The sequence below is a fragment of the Porites lutea genome, chromosome 1 (genome assembly GCF_958299795.1).
Source record: "Porites lutea chromosome 1, jaPorLute2.1, whole genome shotgun sequence".
NCBI lineage: Eukaryota > Metazoa > Cnidaria > Anthozoa > Scleractinia > Poritidae > Porites > Porites lutea.
In genome coordinates, this window is record NC_133201.1 from 25205378 (window position 1) to 25233330 (window position 27953).

At 39.0% G+C, this 27953-nt stretch overlaps 1 protein-coding gene and 1 pseudogene across 1 annotated transcript; both read left to right on the forward strand.

The window, feature by feature from the left end:
- The first annotated feature begins 1184 nt into the window (after positions 1-1184).
- On the forward strand, positions 1185-27798 carry LOC140936514 (uncharacterized). The gene is made up of 7 exons (XM_073386001.1): positions 1185-1541; positions 14177-14241; positions 16530-16609; positions 18238-18368; positions 24000-24066; positions 26880-27054; positions 27540-27798. Exons 1-6 carry the CDS (start codon positions 1470-1472, stop codon positions 27008-27010), a joined length of 546 nt encoding a protein of 181 aa, XP_073242102.1. The 5' UTR covers positions 1185-1469; the 3' UTR covers positions 27011-27054; positions 27540-27798.
- Positions 1670-9451, forward strand: LOC140936504 (uncharacterized; annotated as a pseudogene).
- Positions 27799-27953: the final 155 nt, after the last annotated feature.

Here is a 27953-nt window from a genome sequence, read left to right on the forward strand (position 1 = left end):
TTTAATAGGAGCTTGTGAATCAAACGTTTTTCCGTAAAAAGTGAAGTGAGTATCATTTAAGCGGAGGTAAACAAAGAACAGAAGCGTGACGACTGTTTGTGTAATGTAAACATGGCGGCATGCGTCATTTAACAAAGAATGGTGAATTTATTGTTTTGAAGTCGTCTCGTCTTGTCTTCTTGGAACGGCTGCCAAAATAACTTACTGTTTCTTTCTTGAACGGATAGCTCGAGCCGTTCCAACGGCTGATGAATTTTCTCGAACGGATAGCTCTAGCCGTTCAAACGGCTGATGAATTTTCTCGAACGGATAGCTCTAGCCGTTCAAACGGCTGATGAATTTTCTCGAACGGATAGCTCTAGCCGTTCAAACGGCTGATGAATTTTCTCGAACGGATAGCTCGAGCCGTTCGAATGGATGATGAATTTTTTAGAACGGTTAGCTCGAGGCGTTCCAACGGCATGCCAGTCCGTTCAAACGGGTGATGAACGGCTGGTGAACGGCTATCCGTGTAAAAACGGCTAAGCGTTCGGAACGTTTTTGCCTAAGAGGTCACACATGTGCAAACAGATCAGTACGTCAGCACAACTAAATATTTGTGAACAGCATCTTGTCAAATCTTATTTTTGCACTATTTCTGTTTTTGTTCAATTCTCATCACTTAAGAAAAAGTGTACATGGACCTGGTCCATAACAGGGGGTCCATGGACCCGGTCCATGAAAGTAGTCCATGGACCCGGTCCAAAGTGGGGGTCCATGGAACAGGTCCTCACCCTATATATTTGGCAATACTTTGAGGTGTGTACTTCATGAACTCAACTGCATTCTCATTTTCCACAAATATATCACCCACAAACTTATTAGAAGCAGTTACATACGCCAAGTTACCTTCCCACGTCGAAGCACGTCTGTAGTGATCACTGCTTCCATTTCTTCAGCACCTTCGGCCAAAATAACCAGTGCACTGCCTTTTAGATCCGCCATGTTGGACGAGCACGACAATCTAGTACCCAGACCTCTAATCGAAACGCAGAAGCGATAAAAGAGCATGAGATCCTTGCAAAGTATTTCTAAAGTTTATCAATATATTCAATTTCAACCTCTCTTTCAGTATTAATGAAGTCTTGAGTTTAAGAAAAAAAAATTTCCTCTCCTGCAGGGACGAAAAGAAACACCAATCAGACGAGAGAAACAAACTGAACGTAGTGTAAGGAATCATGGGACACATCATGGTGGCTAAATTCCAGAGTAGCTTAGTTCCCATGAAGACGTAAATATTTTCTTCACTAACCAAACATTTTGAGAAATTCCTATATCAAGCCAATTTTAAGGATTATTTAGGTCTCTTAGAGTGTAAAATCAAGCTTTGATTGGAAAATGTAGAATACAGTGTGTGTAGGAGCTTATCGGCGATTGTTTACAAGTTGAGTTTTATCGTGAATGGTGGAAGAGACCGACTAGCGTACAGAATGTGGTATTACTTTGTTGCTCACTGCGCTTATCACTTTACCAGATGGTTTCCAAAAGATTCCCGAGGAGCAGCGTAAGTTAACTTGAATTTTGTTAGTTTGTGGTGAAATCGAAAGCTTATGCGGACAAAAATGCATGGTCATCTTGGCAAGACATTAGGGAGCTTACGAATCGACGACTTTCGCACGACGACGCCGTTAGATTGCGTGACATACCTACTGAGCATGCCTGTCTTGGCACTTGCCGGCGTCGAGCAAAAGTCAACGACGTTGGCAAGAGCGATTTGCCGGCGTCTTAAAGAAAGCAGGACGTGAGGTTAGTTTTCAAAGTTTTCTATCGATAATTCACGTGTTTTTGCCAGAAAAATCAAAGTATTATATTAGTAACATGTTCTTTACGAATGTCTTTGACTTTTTTTGTCTGTTTTCATTCAATTCTACCTTCTACAGCCATGGCAACTCATGAAAGCGCTGGCGAAGGCACGAAAAGGTATGAATGAAAAGTTGATTGCTGTATGGACATCTTTCTTTTTAATCACACTGCACTAAAGTATAAGACATTTTCTGGTGCTCATTAAATTTGAAAGGACCGAAAAGTGGCGTATCTTTTTTTTTTTTGAGTTGTCACATCAACAGTAAGAAACAGATCCGAGTTGGCTATAGCTGGTAAGTTTACATACTTCGCTGAACAAAAAAAGAATTTCTTACCCTGCCAGCTTTCAAAACAATTTTAAAGTCAATGAAAAGTTTATTTTTACTCCTTTTCTCTTGTTAAGAGGGATCTTATAGCTACAATGAGGGACAAAAGTGTTGGCACACTTCCGTAAAATGGCCCCTTTTTGCATAGTGGATATACTTATCCCATTCCCCTGTCTACCCCAACCCCTTCCCCCCCCAAAATCAATGTTGAATTTTGGACCCTCAAGTCTTTTTTTTACTTCAGACAACATTGATTCGGGGGGTGAGGGGATTTACGGCGTTTAAAAAGAATGAAATAATAGATGAATTAAATGTTTACTAAAAGCACCCGTTTTAAACAAGTGTGTCAACTACTTTTGTCCCTGATTGTCTGAAATATGTATCTGTGTTTTCCGGCTAGATTTTTGACGCTGCTGAATTTTTGTGCGATGACGTTACTCTATGGGCCAAATTGTTTTTTTTAGAAACAACAATTTGTAAAGTTTCGTCCTGATTTGTAGTATACGTAGAGTAAAATGTACGAAGCGTATGTCATCACTTAATCTTGTACTTCCGCGCGCGTTCCTGATACCCTGTGGGGTCGAGAGGAAATCATTTGTGTTATGATCAATGCCGTTGCAGCGGATGTAATGTTTTCACAAGTATTATCAATAGTGGAAAAAGGATGGAAACACTAAGGTGCAATGGAAATTGTTCTGGTAAATGATTAACTTAAGCGAATGAAGTACTGCAGAGTAACTGAGGGGACATGCATTATTTTTGACATTGACTTGTGCCATTAGTGAAAGGACGTGAACAATATACAGGTTATGAACCTCATAAATGATGGGCCAGCCGTTTGTGCTATGTCCTATATATAGATGTGTGTTTTTTTTGGAGACCTTTTCAAACCTAAGTGATCCAAACCTTTAGCGTAGGTAGGCGTCGAACAGGTTAGACCAGGTTTTGGAATGTACTTTTGTAATGATTTTAGATGACCGCCTGCCATTTATTCAGTGGCATAATTTTTTTATTGATGTTGGATGGACAACTATTTCATTTCCCAGCTCGTAAATCACAGAATACCAAAGAAATTGTTTTCAAGATAGACACACCAGTTTGCGTCATCGCCAAAACAGCAATTACTTTTGCCCAGAAGTTCACTTGATGACAAGGAAAGCGGGATAACATGTGATCAATGACGGCCGTGCGCTGGAAAATTTTCCTTTTTTATGCGCTAATTCCTCACGAAAGGCAAAAGAAGATTCCGCTATGTAGAAAATACTTCGCAATACGTATTCTTGGCAAGAAAAATTCCAGCGATGTGGTGCAAATAAGGAGTTTCAACGGTTAACCACGAGAATACATATGGACATTAAGAGGTCATAACAGACTCATTTTACTTTTCGTTTTCCGAAACGTGGTTAACCGTTGTAACACGAAGGAAGCAGTGTTTTCCTCAGTTTGAGCTTTCGTTTTCTTTGAGAGTCAAATACCAGTTCACGTTTCAAAGCTCTCTTTTCATTTTCTCTGCCGACAATAGACAAAAACACAGGGTTTCGCTTGAGAAATACAGTCCAAATACACAGACATATGCGCTCATGTCACGCTATTTGCGTTGCGTTATCATGTCACTCATGGTGTCACGAGGTGGGATTGAAAGTAATTGTTTTCGTGGACACTTGCAATGTTTGCTACGCCGTCCTTAGTTTTTTATTGAATTGGCCATGAATTTACTTTCACTTTTCCGTAGTTTCGATATTGAACGCAGTGACGGCCGCTCCGCACTAACGCTCCATATTTCCGTGGCCGGCCAGTGACTATCCCCACTACGTGTCAATCCTTACCCTACCCGTGATTGTTTGCGCCTTAACCATCGGATATAGTGAAGAACGAGAAATATTCACTTTATTAAAAACATTTTCAGTACGCGTACCCTTGAAATTCATCAAAAGTTGTACATGTGCGCGAGTTTCAGCGTTAGTTTTTAGCTTGTAAACCATATCGACGTTAATTCTGGATATCGCAGCCCTTTTATTACGTCATCACGTAATTCCAATTGGCCCTATAATTCGGTCGTGAATAAGTCAATGTCACCCCCACCACCAATAACATAATTATGTCTTTGATTTCTTTAATTTCAGTTAAAATCAGTGTCATGCACGGCTCAACTTGTGTGCAGTAGCACAATTTTGCATTCAGACATGTCTGAAATATGTATCTGTGTTTTCCGGCTAGATTTTTGACGCTGCTGAATTTTTGTGCGATGACGTTACTCTATGGGCCAAATTGTTTTTTTTAGAAACAACAATTTGTAAAGTTTCGTCCTGATTTGTAGTATACGTAGAGTAAAATGTACGAAGCGTATGTCATCACTTAATCTTGTACTTCCGCGCGCGTTCCTGATACCCTGTGGGGTCGAGAGGAAATCATTTGTGTTATGATCAATGCCGTTGCAGCGGATGTAATGTTTTCACAAGTATTATCAATAGTGGAAAAAGGATGGAAACACTAAGGTGCAATGGAAATTGTTCTGGTAAATGATTAACTTAAGCGAATGAAGTACTGCAGAGTAACTGAGGGGACATGCATTATTTTTGACATTGACTTGTGCCATTAGTGAAAGGACGTGAACAATATACAGGTTATGAACCTCATAAATGATGGGCCAGCCGTTTGTGCTATGTCCTATATATAGATGTGTGTTTTTTTTGGAGACCTTTTCAAACCTAAGTGATCCAAACCTTTAGCGTAGGTAGGCGTCGAACAGGTTAGACCAGGTTTTGGAATGTACTTTTGTAATGATTTTAGATGACCGCCTGCCATTTATTCAGTGGCATAATTTTTTTATTGATGTTGGATGGACAACTATTTCATTTCCCAGCTCGTAAATCACAGAATACCAAAGAAATTGTTTTCAAGATAGACACACCAGTTTGCGTCATCGCCAAAACAGCAATTACTTTTGCCCAGAAGTTCACTTGATGACAAGGAAAGCGGGATAACATGTGATCAATGACGGCCGTGCGCTGGAAAATTTTCCTTTTTTATGCGCTAATTCCTCACGAAAGGCAAAAGAAGATTCCGCTATGTAGAAAGTACTTCGCAATACGTATTCTTGGCAAGAAAAATTCCAGCGATGTGGTGCAAATAAGGAGTTTCAACGGTTAACCACGAGAATACATATGGACATTAAGAGGTCATAACAGACTCATTTTACTTTTCGTTTTCCGAAACGTGGTTAACCGTTGTAACACGAAGGAAGCAGTGTTTTCCTCAGTTTGAGCTTTCGTTTTCTTTGAGAGTCAAATACCAGTTCACGTTTCAAAGCTCTCTTTTCATTTTCTCTGCCGACAATAGACAAAAACACAGGGTTTCGCTTGAGAAATACAGTCCAAATACACAGACATATGCGCTCATGTCACGCTATTTGCGTTGCGTTATCATGTCACTCATGGTGTCACGAGGTGGGATTGAAAGTAATTGTTTTCGTGGACACTTGCAATGTTTGCTACGCTGTCCTTAGTTTTTTATTGAATTGGCCATGAATTTACTTTCACTTTTCCGTAGTTTCGATATTGAACGCAGTGACGGCCGCTCCGCACTAACGCTCCATATTTCCGTGGCCGGCCAGTGACTATCCCCACTACGTGTCAATCCTTACCCTACCCGTGATTGTTTGCGCCTTAACCATCGGATATAGTGAAGAACGAGAAATATTCACTTTATTAAAAACATTTTCAGTACGCGTACCCTTGAAATTCATCAAAAGTTGTACATGTGCGCGAGTTTCAGCGTTAGTTTTTAGCTTGTAAACCATATCGACGTTAATTCTGGATATCGCAGCCCTTTTATTACGTCATCACGTAATTCCAATTGGCCCTATAATTCGGTCGTGAATAAGTCAATGTCACCCCCACCACCAATAACATAATTATGTCTTTGATTTCTTTAATTTCAGTTAAAATCAGTGTCATGCACGGCTCAACTTGTGTGCAGTAGCACAATTTTGCATTCAGACATGTCTGAAATATGTATCTGTGTTTTCCGGCTAGATTTTTGACGCTGCTGAATTTTTGTGCGATGACGTTACTCTATGGGCCAAATTGTTTTTTTTAGAAACAACAATTTGTAAAGTTTCGTCCTGATTTGTAGTATACGTAGAGTAAAATGTACGAAGCGTATGTCATCACTTAATCTTGTACTTCCGCGCGCGTTCCTGATACCCTGTGGGGTCGAGAGGAAATCATTTGTGTTATGATCAATGCCGTTGCAGCGGATGTAATGTTTTCACAAGTATTATCAATAGTGGAAAAAGGATGGAAACACTAAGGTGCAATGGAAATTGTTCTGGTAAATGATTAACTTAAGCGAATGAAGTACTGCAGAGTAACTGAGGGGACATGCATTATTTTTGACATTGACTTGTGCCATTAGTGAAAGGACGTGAACAATATACAGGTTATGAACCTCATAAATGATGGGCCAGCCGTTTGTGCTATGTCCTATATATAGATGTGTGTTTTTTTTGGAGACCTTTTCAAACCTAAGTGATCCAAACCTTTAGCGTAGGTAGGCGTCGAACAGGTTAGACCAGGTTTTGGAATGTACTTTTGTAATGATTTTAGATGACCGCCTGCCATTTATTCAGTGGCATAATTTTTTTATTGATGTTGGATGGACAACTATTTCATTTCCCAGCTCGTAAATCACAGAATACCAAAGAAATTGTTTTCAAGATAGACACACCAGTTTGCGTCATCGCCAAAACAGCAATTACTTTTGCCCAGAAGTTCACTTGATGACAAGGAAAGCGGGATAACATGTGATCAATGACGGCCGTGCGCTGGAAAATTTTCCTTTTTTATGCGCTAATTCCTCACGAAAGGCAAAAGAAGATTCCGCTATGTAGAAAGTACTTCGCAATACGTATTCTTGGCAAGAAAAATTCCAGCGATGTGGTGCAAATAAGGAGTTTCAACGGTTAACCACGAGAATACATATGGACATTAAGAGGTCATAACAGACTCATTTTACTTTTCGTTTTCCGAAACGTGGTTAACCGTTGTAACACGAAGGAAGCAGTGTTTTCCTCAGTTTGAGCTTTCGTTTTCTTTGAGAGTCAAATACCAGTTCACGTTTCAAAGCTCTCTTTTCATTTTCTCTGCCGACAATAGACAAAAACACAGGGTTTCGCTTGAGAAATACAGTCCAAATACACAGACATATGCGCTCATGTCACGCTATTTGCGTTGCGTTATCATGTCACTCATGGTGTCACGAGGTGGGATTGAAAGTAATTGTTTTCGTGGACACTTGCAATGTTTGCTACGCTGTCCTTAGTTTTTTATTGAATTGGCCATGAATTTACTTTCACTTTTCCGTAGTTTCGATATTGAACGCAGTGACGGCCGCTCCGCACTAACGCTCCATATTTCCGTGGCCGGCCAGTGACTATCCCCACTACGTGTCAATCCTTACCCTACCCGTGATTGTTTGCGCCTTAACCATCGGATATAGTGAAGAACGAGAAATATTCACTTTATTAAAAACATTTTCAGTACGCGTACCCTTGAAATTCATCAAAAGTTGTACATGTGCGCGAGTTTCAGCGTTAGTTTTTAGCTTGTAAACCATATCGACGTTAATTCTGGATATCGCAGCCCTTTTATTACGTCATCACGTAATTCCAATTGGCCCTATAATTCGGTCGTGAATAAGTCAATGTCACCCCCACCACCAATAACATAATTATGTCTTTGATTTCTTTAATTTCAGTTAAAATCAGTGTCATGCACGGCTCAACTTGTGTGCAGTAGCACAATTTTGCATTCAGACAATGAGGGACAAAAGTGTTGGCACACTTCCGTAAAATGGCCCCTTTTTGCATAGTGGATATACTTATCCCATTCCCCTGTCTACCCCAACCCCTTCCCCCCAAAAATCAATGTTGAATTTTGGACCCTCAAGTCTTTTTTTTACTTCAGACAACATTGATTCGGGGGGTGAGGGGATTTACGGCGTTTAAAAAGAATGAAATAATAGATGAATTAAATGTTTACTAAAAGCACCCGTTTTAAACAAGTGTGTCAACTACTTTTGTCCCTGATTGTAGCTTGGTGTTGTAGAAACACGCAATTGCAAACTTTCCTTGGTTTACAGCTGTGTTTGCTTTTCTGCTCGCTGGGCGAACTGATTTTGTTGTTTTTCATTTTCTATTGTGTTATTTTCTTAAGCTTGTGAGACAATCAACCAGCGAGTGTGATCTCATAGATAAATAGCTAGCGGAGAAACGTTACCTTAACAGTTAGCTTAGTAAGTTAGTGATTTAACTGTTCAGTAAAGTATATTTATATATTTTTATAATTTTTTTCACAGAATGCCGAAAATGAAGTGGTCAGTTAAACATGACACCATATTTGGTCGCGAACTCCTTAGTTGGGAACTATGGAAGCACCGTTCAGGCACCAGAGAGCGGGGAAACTGTTTAGACGAAATATGCAAAATTCTGAATAACATCAAAGAGCCCCAATTTTTCGTTTCGCAAAAGGGTTTAAGGGACCGCTTGAAAATCCTGGAAAGGGATTCCAAGGCCAGGAAGAGAGAGGCCGAGAGGGGTTCGGGAATTTCCCCCGAATACCGAGAAATAGATCAAATAATGGAAGACTATATGGAGAGAAGAGAGGAGGAAGAGAAGACCAAGGAATCCCGCACTAATGTGGATCGAAACAAGGCAGATCAAGATAAAACAGCAGGCGAGGAGATGAGGGAGAGAGCCATGGAGAGGCTAGCTCAGACTAAGAAGAGAAATGGCAAAGATGAACCACGAAATCTATCTAAGGGGGGCAGCGGAGAGGGACTCTCAGTTAAGGCGAGATGAGCTAGACATGAAGAGGAGGCAAGACGAAGCTACAGCTACTACCCAGCAAGCATTGTTCACTCAGCTGCGGGACCAGCAACAGTTACAGGTGCAGCAACAGCAACAGCAGCAACAGCAGTTTATGCATAATGATAAAAATGATGCTTAACAGCCAGCAAGCGCAAACACAAGCAGTCATTGAACTCTTAAAAAAGGGACCGTAGTTATGATCGGAGTAGTTATTGTTCAGTTTTCTTGTAAACACGCAACTTATTTTTTCGTTGTTGTTTTTGGTTTTGTAATATTATAGCATGAACAAGTAACCTTAGCATTCGATGTTGATTTTCATCACTTTATTGCACGTAGATGTTCTGGCACGCGTGTTAACACTACTATTGGCTTTACATGTGTTCTTTTTTGAACTTGAGTTCTATTGCATTTCAAATTAAACCTTCAAGCGACTAGAGTGTTTATGTTGTATAACTGGAGTATCACAAGTGTATCTTAAGCACATTATATCAAATGAAGTATTCCTCTAGAGTCGGCGGATTAACACCAAAATACTCTGACGTAACAGAAACGTATAAAATGCTTCGTGCATTCTGCATTAACGCACATGTTACATACATCTTTCCTACAGCACTCAATCCGATTTTCAGATTCTTTTTAAAATCTAAGAACTTAAAATAATTGACAATATCCCCGAATATCCACTCGACGGAAGAGCGAACTTTGCTCATTGAGGTATTAAAATCTTGTTGAGCTGGGGTTAGGACTGCGCCTTTATAGGGCCTTTGTAGGTGTGCACGTATCGGATAGGCAGGGGCACCGTACACGCAGAGGGGAAGGCCAGTTACGGGGCAGTTGGAAAACCTTTGCAGTTCCTGCAAGAATCCGGAGGCAGCTAGCATGAAACTGTCATGGCGTCTTCCCTCAACTGGGCCAAATAGATTCCCCACTAATCCATTAGGCTAAGCGACAGCCTGAAACTTAATGGAGTGGACACGTTTATGGCCATTGTAGATGGATCGCTGGTTTTCGTTAGGCCTACAAACTGGACGTACAGTTCCATCTATGAATCCCCAGCAGTTATCTAGGGCAGCTCCTGCCTGTTGGATAGCATCAGCATACTGGCGAAGCTTGGAAGGGGTTAACAAATGATGATTATACCTTGTAAGCAGATGATGCCAGCGCTCATAAATCAAGTCCATTCAATGTGGTTATTTATGATAGAAATCTCAAGAACCGGTCTGGCAAAATGGTAAACCAAATCTCCGTATCGGCAAGGGTAGGCATAGCGCTTGAGATACATGCATAATGCAGGTACCGAAGGTACTACTAAACCATTTTAAGTGGTTATCTCGTCAGGTAACTGCAGCTGTTCCGCAAGTTTATAAATGTCATCTCTGTAGAAACGAAACTCAACCTTGCATTCGTCGTTTGTTTTCTCGTCCAAATCCAACCTTTCGTAGTTCCAATACGGAAACTCTGGGTTTTTTTACTTATGAGCATCGTATAAAAGTACAAATTCTTGTTCTTTTAAAAAGTTGTTTCGATAAGCGTAAGCAATACAAGCTCTTGTTTCTCTGAAGTTAGGTATTTTGGTTTGAACAACCCGGCTTATGATCATGAAGTGATAAAAAACAAACTTCAGAAACGGCGGGAAAATTTGCAGCAAGCGCACCAACGTCGTCGTCTTTACTTAAAATCGTAAATTCAAATTTCTAGATGACGGCGACGCAGGACTATGACGTGGCCAAACGGCGTCGTCGTGCGAAAGTCGTCAATTCGTAAGCTCCCTATTGTCCTTTGAACGCCTGTTGAGCCCTGATCCAATAAAAGATTGCTTCCTTTTTGATTTGAGTCAGGGCTGACACCTATTGAATTTGTTGGGTATATGCAGTAACTATTAGGCGGGGATCAAACAGTTAGGGAGGTACTTTTCGCTGTGCTTTTTTATTGTTTTGCATGAAAGTACATGTAGCTGGACAGGAGAGTCATGCTTATAATAGCTGAAAGAAATCCCTGCCCCCCCATCCCTCAACAACTTCAGAAAGTATTAATGCTTATGTCGTAGGAGGTACAGATGGATAAGCAAGCTATAGTTGTATTCAGTAGCTTTTATAGATCTCAAACCGCAGCAGGATATATAATAGCTCAGTTGGTAGCTTGCTTGACTGCAGAGCGAGAGGTTGTGGGTTCAATTCCCAGGGCCACACCAACAGTCAGGGTCTTAAAGTGACTTAGAAATGAAAGTAATTCCATTGCCTTGCAAATAGCCAAACCTTCACGTGGCTCAGATGACTACATTGTGCATACCTGCCAACCTCTGGAGATCTAAAATCTGGAGACTCTCTATTTTGCCCCCGCCCCCACCCCCGAATGTCAACAGCACCAACACCCCCCATCCCGCCCCAACAAATTGCCTTAGGACATTATAATTATGACGTCTTACATGACGTACATGGGATCAAAATCTTTCATCATTGTAATGACGAACTAATCTTTGTCATTGACTAAACATGTGCAAAATTTGTCCCAGAAACTGTACAATGAATAACAAAAGGTCGAATTTTGTGAAAAAATGGACTAAATTTCAAACTAAAGCACAGAAATGCTCAAAAGTCCATTTTATCTGGGAGATTTGGTGCTCTAACCGGGAGATCGGGAGATTTGATGAAAAACTTGGAGACTCCCAGGAAAACCGGGAGAGTTGGCAGGTGTGATTGTGTGATTCCAGAAAATATCCATATCCCTCCCACTGATGGTTCTTCCGATTAGACCCCCCTACCCCGACAGAATTTCGGTTCCAGAGGGGTCATGTATAACCCCCCACCCCCCAGGAATTTCCTATTTTCCTTTTCATGGCCTTTATTTGCCGCATTTAGAGATAATTTATTGACTGTGTACCGCTTAAAATTAACTGTTCTCATCTTAAGACAGTTTTTTATAATCTTTGACGTATTTGTAATCTTTTACAAGGCAATTTGTATTTCTTATGCTGGTAGAGCATGCTTGATAATGAGCAGTCTCTCTTTTTTATAAGTCCATCCAGCAAAATGCGCGAGGCATGAAAACAGAGATTAATATGTTTATGTCATCTCAAGAAAACATTTACAGTATAACTTCAAATTTGAACTATTCATTGAAATAAAACTATGTGAACATTTTCGAATTTCAAAACGAATCTTCTTACAGGCAAAGTTTATCGATAAATCTTCTGCTTCTGGTCCTAAAGTTGAATTTCAGATACCGTAATTAAGTTTCAGTGATGTACCCGTCTAGTCTGAGTCAGTTTCATCTTAAAAGCAACATTTTATAGTACAGCATAACTTCAAAGTTAACTATTGATTTAACATTAAACTAGGTGAAGATATTCGAATTTCAAAACGATCTACTAAAAACTAACTTACAAACAAAGTTTAGTGTTAAATGTTCGGCCTCGGGTCCTAAAGTCACCACAAAGTTAATGTTTGTAATTAATTTTAACTTTGAATGAATTACGCTTCCAGTTAAACAAATTTCAGAAATTACAAAAAAACTTATTTGGGTTATAAAAGAACAGGTATGCAAACATTCATTTTGCGTCCCATATTAATTTGCATCGATTTGTGTTCATAAATGAACATCGGTGAAACATGATTTATTTCATCGCTTAGCACGTTATCAAAAGTCTCCTTGACAAATAAGAAACAGATTGTTAATATTTTCGGGCAAAAGTTGATTTGGCGGAAGTCTGTTCGACAAACAGCTTGCCTTCAATGGTACTTTATTGGAAGCCAATAATAAAATACAGCAAAGCTCTCATCTGGGTCGTCATGCAATGCTTTGTCGCGATGACCTCCCGCTGAATGTCAACAGAAATTTGCGTAAAGTTGTTTACGTGAAGCTCGAGAAATATAGCACCGAGATAGACGACGTTTGTTCTCGATTGACCTAAGTTTTCATGAGACCAATCTGCAATCGAGTCTGCACTCTAGATACATAATCGACATTACTAACCGATGCGCTAAAATTTATTTCCAGAGAAGCAAAGGACCTGTTGAGAATTGCGATTGATTTGCCTGAAGGACAATATTTATTTAAAGACCTCGTCAAAGTGAAACGTTGGACAGACGGACCATTACATCTTTAAGTTTTTTCTTGAAAGGGCATCTATTTCTGATTTTTGTTGTGATACAAATCAAAATAATCCACATATACTTGAGTATGACTCGTACTATCGTTCGCGTCTGTTACAACCCTGTAGAAAATTCTTCTCGTGGGCACACCCTATACCCCTCAGAAATTTCTACCCTTTAGCCCCCCCACCCCTTGGGAATTTCCATTGACCATCCGTTGGGGGGGGGGTATGGATATTTTCTGGAATCACACATTACAAGTCATGTAAATGGGAGTTCCATCACTGGAAGGAGATATTAAAGTAGTGTCCTCAATTACAGGCTCTTTGTATGACTTGATCACGTGATCAACTTTTGGTAAAAATGAAAGCAGTTCATGCTTGGAAAATTTTGTTAGCACAAGTGGAAAGACCATATTAAAATTAGGTAACCTGAGAATTTTCAGCCGTATATCTCCAAAGTAGCGATTGCAATGGCCGCTGAAAGTTGGAAGCATTTGCATTTGCATGGGTTTCAATACAAATCCTAATATAATTTCAAAATTTTCAAAACTGTCATGAAATATTTCCTTACAGGGCTCAAATCTCCTTTTAATTCTTAGCAGGCAATTTTAGCCCTATAAATGCATAAGGGAAAGATTTAACGACAGTTTAAAAATTTTAGAGTTTACAAGGATTTGTAGGAAAAACCAAGCAAGCGTGACTGCGTGGCAAAAGTTGTTTTTCTCATACAAATGCTTCTAACTTTCGGTGGCAGTTGCAATCACTGCTTTTGAGATATACGGCTGAAAGTGCTCAGGTTACCTAATTTCAATATGCTCTTTCAGCTTGTGCTAACAAAATTTTTCATAAGTGAACTGTTTTCATGTTTACTGAAAGTTGATCACGAGATCACAGTCATGCAAAGAGCCTATTATTACTACTTTCGTGCTAAATACATTGACAAAAAAAGACATTTTTTTTGCATGAACTGAGAACAATATTCAATTAGTTTTAAATGTTGATTTATTTCATAAATATTGCATAATTGCAACCTTATTTTTTCAACAGGAGACTTGCTGTTGTGTACTTTTTGCCCTTATGTTCATTATACCACAAGTATATGTGATTCAGCTGTAAGTATTGACTACTTATTTACGTAATTTACAGGAACGACTAACGGATTCATTTTTCAAATAATCAATATTCATTAATAGAATCTTGAGGGGTACGCTTGACCTGCCTTGACTGTAATAGGTTCTACTGGCTACAGAAACAAGAAGAAAAATTGATCAAGTTTACGTTTGCAGTGGTTTCTGGGACTGTTACAAGAGACAGTAAAAAAACTTTGGCCAAATACATTGTAGCTGACCAGCACCTCTTCAGTAGTGATCCCAGAAACAATAAATATTACTGTGGGACACATTTCAGCTCCAGTTTCCTTCTTGTTCTAAAGTGGCAAATGTTGAGTGATCATAACCTTTTTTTTACCGATGTTTAACTTTATAAATAAATGCTAATACATGTAGTACACATCCATGAGTGCTCAACATTTGAGACACAAATAATCAAAATCGCATGTAAAATGTAAGAAATATTAACCTGCAAATAACAGCTGATCTTACTCAAATATACCTAATGTCAGATTATAATTATCATTCCTGTAGTTTTGTATTCATGTCAAAATAGGAAGAGAAACATTTGCAATCTGAGGGTTTGTAATAGTAATTAAGGTACAGTCATTAACCCTGTTAACCCTTTAAGTCCCAATACTGACCAACATCAATTTTCTCCTAACAGCATCCATACATAGTCAAGAGGGAGGGTTATGAGAATTAATAAAATGATCACCAAAGAGAAAATGCCTTGATCTTTTATAAAATTCTCTCAACTAATTCTTAAAGGAAATGTATGGAGATCAGTTTGGAGAATTTGTTTGTGGATATTGGGGCTTGAAGGGTTAATGCAGACATTGAATATGGGTCACAGAAAGTGTCCAATAAAATTTGTTATTAACCGTAGGTTTCTTTTCAATTTCCTTTGTCTCCGAGTCCTAGTTCATGAATAATTAGGGCTAGGAGACAAAGGAAATTGAGAATCACCCTAGGTTAAAAAATGTTTACCTGAATTTAATTTTGACCTGTAAAAGATCTTTCTATAGGTAACCTTCTATTAAACCTTAATTCCTTTTCATGGTATGTTGAGACTGCCTTAGACTGCGAGCAGTCTCTTATTTTTCTTTGCAAAGTCACTACACGCAAAACCTAAGCAATTGACCAATAGGTTACTCCATTTCTGGGCTGACAGAGGGTTTGTTTAACTAAAAAAGAGTCAGCAGTCAGTCTTTTCTCGTCTGGTCTCAATCCCTTATTGTAATAATAACGTTGTGTTTTGCAATCGCACTGGATGTGATAAGAACTAGACGGATTTTAAGAGAAAAGGCAGACTGCAAGCAGTCTAAGACTGCCTTAGCTTGCGTCGCAGACATACATGTAACCTAACCCTTGTCACTAATGTCTGCAAAGCAGTGCTGATATCCTTATTCTCGGTCCACAACTGACTCAATAAACTACTGAACATTTGTTTCAATTTTTCCTTCAACTTGATTGGCAAATCAACTATGACATGCAAATCCTGACACCCCTGGTACATTTTTGGTGGCCTAGAACAAGGATATTGATGCTGTTTTGCAGGCGGAATTAACCAGAAGTTTAGTTCTGTATGTGATGCGAGCTGCCTCTGCCAGTGACTTAGCAGGTGCAAAAACTCCACAGTTTTTGAGGGGTGTATTTTCAAACCCCATGATTTTACTCTTCAAATGCCCATATCTGCCCATGAGGATCCCCATTCCTTGTACTACTTGTGATGTCATTGGTTTGAATGGTCATATACTATTTTGACACCTACAACTCGAGCAGGAAAAAGAGATCTTTCATGGGCATGAATCAGGCAAATAGGCCAGAGAAAAAATGCAAAATGAACATCTAAGATTGACCAGAAAATTGACTACTTACCCATACACGTACCGTGCACTTTCTATTGAAAAAGTATTAATTCACAACCCTTACAATTTTTGTTTTAACCTTTTTCCCCTGAGTGGGAGCCTAGTAATAATTTATTGCCCAGCCCAACCCCAAAAAATAATAAATGAGGAAAGAATTGCAAAAGAATTGAGAAGGAGAACTAAGTGAAATGTAAAAGTATCAACATTTTGCCTTCTGGCCGTGCCTGAACTTCAGAAGCTGATGTTTAGCATCAGGAAGTGCTTGACTTATAAACAGTGCGGTGCTTTCAAGTTTGGGCTGTTGTGCTTCTTTTTGGCCAGATAATGACCAGAAAATGGATGACTACTGGGGCCAATGCGTTTTAGAGCAAAATTACTACATTACTTTAATACTTTTCCTTTTTATTTCATTTACTGTAGGCCTCCAAGTTCTCGGACCTGTGATGAACCTCTGCTCAACATCTCAGTTGCAGGCATTGTTTTTACATTTGCTATGATAGGTATAGTGTACTTTCTCTGTCTGGTGTTCTTTTAACTATGTAATTAATTTTTTGAAAAACAATGTGCAGGTCCAGATCATATCCATAACTTCCACTTAAGACCCCACATACCTCTGGAAATTCCAATAATTACAGCTAAACCTCATCCATTCTTTGGAGAGGGGGGTGGGGAGGGGGGGGCTCAGGGCTGTCAAAAAGTTTTTAAGTAGTAGGTTGATATTGTATACTAGGCGGCTTTGGAACACCAGAGGCACAAGTTCTTGAGGGCTGTGGCATCAAGGGTCATTTTGAAATTTAGAGTCTCAGAAATGGTGTTTCCAGGGGTTTTCAAGAGGTATTTTGCATTGCGGATGCCATCAATGAGGTCAAGGATAAATTGAAGGTCTTCATGCAAAATCGTCCTTGTGATCGATATGCAAAATTTTGACCTGTGACTATTAATTTGCAGTAGGGTTCAACATAAGTGCAAAAACACATCTTCTTTCCTGGCAGTTTCTTTTGTAGTGCTAGTGTCCAACATGACACTGAGTTTCTTTCACAAACAATAAATTTTTTTCAGCGTATAATATGTATCCGGTTATATTTGATCTGTGGCTACTACATGTAGTAGCTCAAGGCCTGGCGGTGGCCTAAAAATTCCCTTTCCAACTGAAATTTACGGACAACAATAAATTATTCTAAACTGCCGACAAATTAATTGGCAACAAAATTTTTTGTAGCATGGCTATGACTTTTATTGTGGATTTGCTTTTGTACCTTGACTTTTTGCTTGCTTATTTTGCATGTGCTGCAAAATATCTCACTAAAAGTTAGGTTAGTTGATTATAGCTCACCACTTCATTGCATCCCGTCCTTTGTGCTATATCCTGGAAGCTACCATGTGGCATGAAATTTTTGAGAGTTCTAATTTTGACGATTTTTTCCCGCAATCTGCAGAAATAAGTTCCCGCAAACAAAAATTATCACAAACATTTTTCCCACCAAAATTTACTCCAGCGTAAATATGCTCTAACTTAAATTAAGAAATCGTGTCTGTTCAATCACAACTTGTCTCTTTCATTCAGAAACAACGAAATAATGGTTTATTTCTTGAAAATATGTATTTCTATCACACATACCGTACTCAATAAAAGTGAAAATTAATTATCAATGCTATGTACTGGGTACTTTCTAAAAATCGTAAAAATCACTTCCCAACAAGGAAAATCAATCTGTCCTAATGGCAAAAATTAGTTCCTGCAAAACACAAAAAATCGCCAATCCACAAAAATAAACTCCCGCAAAAATTTTGTGCCGCCGATAGTTGCAGCACCCCTCCTCTTCAATCCCCTCTGGTTTCAATGTTGTAGAGTGCATGCAGCTTTCTGAAGTGAAGTGCAACCCAACTAAACACCTTGTTTAATCACAACATGCACATGACATGCCATTCTACAAAATACAATATCCATTGTTATTTTCATTTGACCTTACTCAACAAAGAACAACATTGTCTGGGGGAGAGGGGTGGGGGCTGCTTTTCCCTTGGGCTGTGTTTTTACTTACATTATACATGTACATAAATACTGTAACATGAACTTGTGCAGCAACATGTGGAGTCAATGCAGATCCATTTTTATTTTTACTCTCAGCTTTTACATTTTTATTCGCAATCATGGAACCTGTGCCATGGCAGCTTAAGATTGCATTTCATTTCTTTGGCTTTGGATCCCTCATTCTTGGCATGGTACTGTTTGCATCAACATTTGCCTCTGAATTATGTGTGAGTGTTTTCTTCTGGTTGTTTTTTATGGGAACCTCAGAGTTAAAAAGTACAGTTTGACTACCGATAACTCAAACCTTCAAGTTTGAGTGATCAGGAACTCGAGTGCGAGGCAAATAACTGGAAATAGGGAGAGAAGCAAATGGATGGGGAGGGAATGCAAGTGTCATGCACTCTCTACTTCAAAGGCGGCACTGGATGACATAAAAATTGTTATTTTGAAAAAGGAATTAAGCAACAAATCTGGATTAATATATAGGGGTGGAAACTGAATTTGAAGTGGAGTGACATAAAAGTAAAGACAAAGAATTGACACCGTTGTTTTGAAATAAAAAAACAACAAATGACAATCTGCAAACATAAGATTCAAGTTGTAAAATTTTCAAAACAAGAAATTAGCAGATAAAAACAGCTTCAAATAATAATATTGTTATGGAAAGAATTAGTGTGAATCTACAAATTTTCGTGTAGTTATAATGAACTGTAAATAATAAGTGATAATCATGGAAAACTTTGTCACGTGGTACAAGTTCACATTTGCAGTAAATGCAATGCTTAATCTCTCTAAATTCAATGTTTCGGACCTCAGTGCAATGTTTTTTTTTTCAACTTATGTGCTTAAAACATGGTTCAGGTTATCAAGGGTAAAATTATGTAGAAATGGCCTGAAAGGAAACAAAAATTACTTTGAGTTTGCGGGAGGTTCTAGTTATCGTGGGTAAAATTACAGTAAATGTGTAAAGGAAATCCTAGAGAAATCAAATTTAGTTCGAGTTAGCACGAGGTTTGAGTTATCAGGAGTCAACTGTGTCTGTAACCAAGTGCATTTGTTAAGTTATAATATATAGATTTAGCCACGGCTAAAAGCGAAGCTCCCATTAATAAATTTATATTTTAAATAAAACAATAAACTTGTAATCCACAAATCAGTTAACTTAAGGGCACATTCATGTGACTTTTAAGGGAAAGGATAAGTTATTTTAGAGTGAAACATCTTACATCGAGTTGATAGCCTAAATATATGTACACCCAAAAATAGCAAACATCTTCTCTCACATTTAATAGCCATAATGGCTCTTGATCACAGTAGATTAGGCCTCGAAAACAAATTCTTGGAAAGCAAATCAGGCCGCATTTTTTTGCGTTCGACAGGTTTACTTTACAAATTCTTGCCAACAAATCTGAGGGTTTGTAAACCAACTTTTTATACTTTTTATACATCACATCTGAGGTGAAACAGTACTTTTTATCATACAGACCTCGGAACGAAATCCGGCATTTCACAATTTTTCAATGTTCAGGACGATCAATCGTGGGCTTTTAGCGAAACCGTTCAAAAAATTTCCAAAATCACCCATACGGCCAGCCGGTTCTCATTTTTAGTGCGAGCTATCAGTGTGGTCGAGTGTTTGAATGAACTTTAATGCAGGTACGCTTCAACATAATAACGAATTTATTATCATAATTTTTGTTATTTAATGGTTCCAGTTATAACGATGTGTAATCTTATAAAGCGTTTGATACGCGCAACATTTCTAAGTACTCCTGCAAGCGATGTTCATGAACGATGAAAACAAACACCACGGACAAGCGATTAAAATTGCAAGAGAGACTACTAACAATCAATAAGAGAAATATAATTCGGTAAAACATTTACAGAGACTACAATTTTCATTCACGAAGACAAGTATTAAAGTGTCTCTAAAAGAGTGAGTGTTTAAGCTTAAAGCTTGAGCTTAAGTTTATTTTGTTTTACTTTCAGCCGGCCTCCCGGTGTTTGTTTTTTTTCAAAGATGAACTCCTCGAAACAAGAAAATCACTCAAAAGGTTTTCTTTCTACAGCCAAATTTATAACTAAATATTCTTCGGAACGTTTTTTTTCTATTTGCCGTGAGAAAATATATCTGAAGGCCTTTTAAAGTTCTGTAAGCTTATATCGAACCTGATACTAGATCAGATCATTGACTCAAATCTCAACAAACGTGCAAAACTTGCCGCATAAACAGTGCTCGACTTCATGAAATTAGATATAACAAAAACAAACATCAAATACAATAATTACTCAGGCTTACCATTCGAGATTCAGTTCCTGAAAGATATCAAGGAAGGCCAAAGTTGCTTGAGACTTCTAAACCCTCTTACGCATTGAGCAAGGTGAAAGACGAAAACGATGCCATCCGAAATCGGATTACCCAATTTTGACAAGCGACGCTTTTCTTAACCAAAAACCCAAATATATAGATTTAGCCAGGGCTAAAAGCGAAGCTCCCATTAATAAATTAATGATTTACATCAAACAATAAACTTGTAATCCACAAATCAGTTAACTTAAGGGCACATATGTGACTTTTTAGGGAAAGCTAAGTCTAAGTGATTTTAGAGCGAAAAAAAATCTTACATCGAATTGATAGCCGGTATATATACACCCAAAAAATAGCAATCATCGTCGATCACATTTAAGAGCCATAATAGCTCTTGATCACAGTAGATTAGGCCTGGAAAACGAATTCATGGAAAAAACAAATCAGGCCGAATATTTCACGTTCGACAAGTTTACGTAACAAAATCTTGCCAACAACCCTGGGAGCATGTAAACCAACATTTTATACTTTTTATGCATCACATCTGAGGTGAAACAGAAATATGAGGCGCTGTTTTTATCATACAGACCTCAGACAAAATGCAGTATTTCACAATTTTTCAAGACAAATTGCACTCATTCAATATTCAGAACCGTACGAAGCACGCGAGGGCTTTTAGCAAAACCGTTCAAAAAATTTCCAAAATCACCTATACGGCCAGCCGGTTGTCACTTTTGACAAGCGCCAAATTTTCAGTGAACATTAAAAGAGTTACGCTTCAACATAATAAAGAATTTGTTGTTTATTTTTTTTATTTAATGGTTTTATAACGATGTGTAATCTTAAAAAGCGTTTGATACGCGCAACATTTTGAGTACTCCTGCAAGCGTTGTCTATGAACGACTGAAAACAAACAGCAAAGCGATTAAAATTGCAAGAGACTACTCACAATCATTAAAAGAAATGTAATTCGGTGAAACATTTACAGAGACAACAATTTTCATTCACGAAGACAAGTATTAAAGCGTCTCTAAAAATCCTGAGTCTTTACGCTTAAGCCTAAAGCTTTTAGCCGGCTTCCTGGTGTTTACTGTTTTCAGAGATGAACTCGAGGCAAGAAAATCGCTCAAAGCTTTCTTTCTACAGCCAAAATTATAACTAAATACTCTTCAGAACGTTTTTTCATTCTATATGCGGAGAGAAAATATCGACTAAAGGCTTTTTAAAGCTCTGTAAGCTTATAGCGGAGCTCCTTGCGCGCGCGAAGCGCGCGCGAGCGGAGCACCATAACTAAGAGAAACTATCCATCCGAGAAATTTTGGTTATGACGTCAGCGTACGTCCGTCCGTACGGACTTTCCGGGTAGTGGAAAGGAGTCCGCATCGACTCTTGGGGTAGGGGAAAGTAGAGATTTTTTGGCGGGAAATCGCATGGCGCAACCTCGCGCAATTATATCGCGCAACTGGTTTTGAAAAAAGAAATTTCAAAGCAACTTAGCAAAAAGATTTTTCGACAGAGCCTTTATAACTTTTTATTACAACTTACGAAAGCTATTATGTCAACAAACAACAGCAGAGAGATTTTAGCGTGTAGATGACAGGTTTTAAGCAGAGAGCAAAGAGATTAACGCGCTCTCTTTGGCGATCGTCTTCGCTTGTTCTACGCGTGTTGACTCTTGCTCTCTACCGTTCACCTTCTCACTTATCGACTAAAGGCTTCTTAAAGCTCTGTAAGCTTATATGTACTAGATCAGATCATTGTCTCACGTGCATAAATTAGCCTCATAAACTTCGCTCGACTTCATGAAATTAGATATAAAAAAACAAACATACACTGTATACAATAATTACTCAGGCTTACCATTCGATATGCAGCTCTTCAAAGCTATCAAGTAAGGCCAGAATCGCTTGAGGGACTTTTCAACCCCGCATCCAGCAAGGTGAAAAACGAAAACGATGCATCCGAAATCGGATTTCCAACTTTGACAACCGGCGCATTTCCCAACCAAAAATTCAATAAACAAACCAGCCATCAATCAAAGAAGACTGTTGATAGCAGCTGTATTTCATTTTAAGCATCCAGTGGGAAAAGACAGTAAAAAACATCACAAGTTGACAAAATACTCTGTCAGCTTCAGCTGTCAAAGTAAACAAGGTTTAAGATGCTGTATAAATTTTCTGCATGAACTCACCTGTCAAATTTTGACCAATCAGAGGAAAAAAATTGGACGGTCGTAGAGCGTGATCAACGCGTGACTATGGTGAGAAAAGTGAAAAGCCTCTGTCTTCCCTGCTTGTATTTTTAAATGATTGGCTGAATTTTCGCGTCCCAGATCAGTTTGAAATCAAAATGTTAATAACGCGGGGCCATAGTGACACTAACACAACACTTTCTGTCATCATGTCATTATGTTGCTGCCGTTCTCTTTGCCTTTGTATTTCTCTTTCGCGTTGCCTTTGTCTGTTCATTCTAGCTCTGTCTCGTTCTGCTTGCCGGCGTCTTTCACTATAATTTTCTCTCCTTCTTCTCGCTCTGACTCTTTCTACTTGCCGACTTTCTTAGCTAAAATGTTGTCTTCTTCTTCTACTTCTAACGCGCTCTCATTGGCGATCGTCTTCGCTTGTTCTACGCCTGTTGAATCTTGCTCTCTGCCGTTCACCTTCTCTTTGCTCTCTGCTTAAAACCTGTCGTCTACACGCTTAAATCTCTCTGCTGTTGTTTGTTGACATAATAGCTTTCGTAAGTTGTAATAAAAAGTTATAAAGGCTCTGTCGAAAAATCTTTTTGCTAAGTTGCTTTGAAATTTCTCTTTTCAAAACCAGTTGCGCGATATAATTGCGCGACGTTGCGCCATGCGATTTCCCGCCAAAAAAATCCCTACTTTCCCCTACCCCAAGAGTCCATGCGGACCACTTTCCACTACCCGGAAAGTCCGTACGGACGGACGTACGCTGACGTCATAACCAAAATTTCTCGGATGGGTAGTTTATCTTAGTCATGGTGCTCCGCTCGCGCGCGCTTCGCGCGCGCAAGGAGCTCCGCTATAAGTATGCAGGAACTGGGAACATCCTCACAATCCCAGGTGTTCTCAATAGTTGCCAATAAACCGGAGTTTATTAAATGTGGTTCTCCCTGCAAAGTTTACATAACAAAATCCCCAGAAAAACCCTGAAGGATCTTGATAGTAAAAGGAAAGTGGCCTAATGCAATTTAATAGTAATACCAAAGCAAATCCTACAAATTTAGGCCTCAGCTCCCCAAGAAAGGAAAAAAGTTGGATCACAACCCATTCAAAAACTTCTGTTATTCAGATTCCTCAAAAAATATCACTTGCCCGTCGGGCAAGTTAAAAACAGAATTCACTAGCCGGATAGCAAAATCCACTAGCCCTGGGCTATCGGACACTACTTTCTTTGCACTCTGAACACAGCACCTCAGATAGTGCAAACTTTCAGTCTCATGGCCTATTGCTAACATATCCTGACATTGCAGCGAGATACACTCTTAAAGTCACTGTGAATAATTCTCCTTTGTTCTTTCTCTTGTTTAGCAAGGATATGCTCCTGAGTTGTACTATTTATGTCTGTCATTTGGGATATTTGCTCTTCTTACAACGGGTAGGTTTGACACATGTGTTAAGCTTCTATCTCGTTAGGCAAATAGTCTGAAAAAAAAAAACAACTGGTAAATGGAGATGTTGTACATTGTACCAGAGTGTGATCAAATTTTAGTGATGAGTTTAACTTGTTGCAGTGCTCGAATTTGTTAAAGATTGTGTAGTTTTGTGAGACGTATAGGAGACACCAAGGCCGCTGGTTGAGTTAATCAGCGTACATTGTGTAAATTGTGGTCTGTAATTGTAACAGTCGCGTATTAGGTGGTCTTAGGGAACAATTTAGTTTTTTGAAATCTTGGCTGAGAGATAAAAGAAGCGTGGTGGAGTTAGAAAAAAAATACTAGTTTGAAAGCTCTTGATCTCACCCCTCTCCATAGGAAGTTTAATGGCCGCCTCAGGCCCCCTCAGCCATATTCAAACCAGTTTGTTTGAAGAAGAAACATAAAATGTATTATTGATCAAAGTTTAGAGATCAAGATGGCTGAATATTGGCCAAGGTTTTTACTCCGTTTTTATGGACCAAAGTTGACGTCTTATAAAAAATGCAGAAAAAGAGCAAGGCCAACATCCTGTCATTTTGATGTCATGCTTGGTCAATTACGCATATTTATTATATGGCCAAATCCCAAATAAAGTGAATCTTGTGTTTTGATTGGATACCAAGCAGGCAAGGAAGGCTTGTCTTATTTACGTATCTCCTCGGAATTTCTCGCGTCATTTGCGCAAGAAAAGATCTTTCTGTGTCCTTTTTGGCCGTATAATATAGTCTTTATATGGAGGAGAAGTTGTTACGTCATGTTGCCATGGAAGCAAAATTTTTGGATGACAACAAAGCGAAAATTCACTTAAAAAGTAAATTCGCACTGTTTCAAACTTCATAGATCTTATTCAACTTCTTTTAATTTGTCAAATGTTGGCGACATTTTCTGGGTTAAATCCGAAAGGACCGTATCTAAGTTTAGAAAAAGAAAAAGAAACTTTTTGTGTCGTGCTCACCTACTCCATAAAGCGGGCGCGTGAAATAGGACGTTTCATGTCGCAGTTTTGCAACAACGGCTAAGAAATGTACAGAAAAGCGTTGATTTTTTGCCAATCTAAACCTATTGTTTTTTTTTTTGCTGTTCGCCGTCGCCGTTGCAAAAACTCCCTATTGTTGTCATCCAGAAATTTTGCTACCATGGTAACGTGACGTCACACTTCTCCTCTCTATAGACCAAGCTTGTTCAGTCAAGGTGGCTCTATATTGGCCTCTTTCTTTTTTTGCGTATTTTTTGGCGTCGATTTTGTGTCTCAAAAAGGCAAACGCAAAAAAAGAACTTACCCAATATCAATCTTGCCCCCACTTTTAGTCAATAACGCATATATACACCTAATTGCAATAACGTTCTACAGCAATCAGGGATGTCAGACTAAGGAATGAAACAGAAAACATCAGTGGCCATTTAAGCTTTGCTTAACTCAACTGATGTCAGATTAAAGTACTGCAAATGTGTTTACAGGATTATCAAATTATCAAAAGGTCTTTTGCAAGGCTACACTGTAATTAATTCCTATTTGTCTATTTTTATTTGTCTTTTGCTTTTTTTAAAACAACGTGAATGCAATTAGGTGTATGTTGTGGTTCAATTTTATCTTTGGTTTTAATTTTATGTTCTTTTGTTTTTGGGTATGATAATGTATGATGATGAATTTGTTTGAAACAAAGAAAACTACATTTTAAACCAAGGATAAAATTGAACCACAACACATACAGCTATTTCGAGAAAGGTTGTCGGGAAAAAAGTGCACGCGACAATCCCGAAAGGTAATATGGGATATGATCAATACACTGTTTCTGACACTGTAGCTGTCGAACCTACTTTTGCTGCTTCGGTTTAGCACTCGGAAACATAGTCCATGGCCTGTCGTGCCATTCTTTCAAAATTTCTATGAAGAACAGTGATCTCAAAGCCACCCACAATACCTTTCGGGTTTGTCGCGTGCACTTTTTCCGACAACCTTTTTTCGGAATAGCTGTATAAAGACCCTTCTTGGCCGCTTGGAAAGCCAACCGGAACACAGGAATTGCTTCAACGTATAGATGCCAACAGTCCACAAGTGAAAAATGTGAGGACATAATATTTTTTCGTCCCTGCCGCGTACACTTACTTGCACAAACTATCGGTTGTTTATCTCCCACCTTGGTTAATAAGTCGTGTAAAGAACGTAACTGAAGAATACAAATTGTGATTACCGTTAGGCGAAGTTAATCTCTGTCATGAAAGCACGGCCTTTTTTACTGCACGATTTTGTTCGTGACAAAGTCCAAGTGACAAAGTGACAAAGTCCAAATCTCAAATCGATCGCCTCTTTTTATTACCGCTTTAACAATCGCGTATCACGAGATTTGAGATTTTACGCGTTTAAAAGGTGAAATTGAAGCATATGAATAAATGGATGTCGCATTTATGCACACAATTTAGGCTAGCCGGATCCTAGTATCCTAGTCTACGTTGGAGGCGTTCGAAGGGGAATAGAAAAGTAGAAGTTCGGGTGCACGTGGAAGTAGGAAGGGATTCCCCTTCTCTAACCCCCCACCCCCCACTTTTCCCTCGCGCAGTGCACCCGCACTCAGGTATGCAGTTTTACAGTAAGTGTGTTATGCTCTTCATCGCTAGTCTCCTTCGCAGCCGTTATTAGGGTCGTCACACAACGCTCTTCCCTACTGGTGAGGAGGAGCGTTGTGTGACGACCCTAATAACGGCTGCGAAGAAGACTACTTTATCGTTGCCTATTATAAACTATACTCAATACAAAAATTCTGTTGTTTTACAGGATTTCTGGTCATCATGCTCCCGTTTTGGTTGATGAACTATCTGTGGCCAGATTCTGTTCTCAACCGACGTGAACGGCGAGGAATTTGCTATGAGCCTGTAAAGTGCTGCACTTGCCTTTGGCATATTTAGAACGGTGGATTCTTCTGTTGTCTAGGTTACACATGTTATGCAAGGTTAGCATTAGATAACATCGAGTGAAGCCAGAGTGGACACCTTATGAATTTTACACAACGCATTATTTTCATAATGGAATGAGACTGGAATGTAGAATGAGGCAAGAATAGCTGAAGAAACCAAAACTACAGAGCGCCAGTTATGGAGAGAACACAGTAGAGAGTTAAGCACTGATCTGCAGTGATTAGGGTTAAGCGCTGAACTGAAAATGGTTAGCTTTCAATTATTGTAATGGGGTACGGCATATATAAGAACATGTATATTTTAAAAATTACTGGATTTGGCAGCTAGTCCTCGATGGTGTAGTGGATGTGGATGTAGGCTATAAAGCAAGTGACCCGGGTTCAAAGCATCACAGTGGAGTTTTTCTATTTCACTTTTATATTACACAGTAAAGTTGGACTTAAAATGTTCTTCATGTAATTTTACTGAAAGAAACAATCTGACTTCAGCCGATGTTACCTAATGCTAACCGTTATGCAAGCATAAGCCCTACAAATCTCGTTCCCAGGGTCTTTGTTTTTCCCGTCTCCTTTTACTGCAAGGGGCCTGGGGACGAGGTAACTTTGGGAGACCCAATAACCTACGAATTATAGGTGTCTATATTAGGTTTCAGTTAGTCCATGCTTGCATCGCATGTGTAAACTTTACGTTAGCTGTTATAGAATACTTAAAAACACCAATATTTATATAGTTGTTAATGTATTTATGAACGGAATCAGTTGATTTGATTCCCTGAAAGTACAAGTATACTTGTCATAAACAGGTCAGGGAAATCAAATTAACAGATTCTCCGCGTGATACTGGTGCGTTTGAAGTAGCCTGCGAACGAAACACGTTTCTCCTCGCTCATCGCCGCTGGGGACGTTTCGCGAGGAGGAACGTCTGCGACTCAGCG

Excerpts from the sequence above, each read along its gene's own strand:
- LOC140936514 (XM_073386001.1), top strand. The coding sequence starts at position 1,470 with ATGTGGTATTACTTTGTTGCTCACTGCGCTTATCACTTTACCAGATGG. Across the intron at positions 1,542-14,176 it reads CAAAAGATTCCCGAGGAGCA|GAGACTTGCTGTTGTGTACT; the intron begins GCGTAAGTTAAC and ends TTTTTTCAACAG. Across the intron at positions 14,242-16,529 it reads CAAGTATATGTGATTCAGCT|GCCTCCAAGTTCTCGGACCT; the intron begins GTAAGTATTGAC and ends CATTTACTGTAG.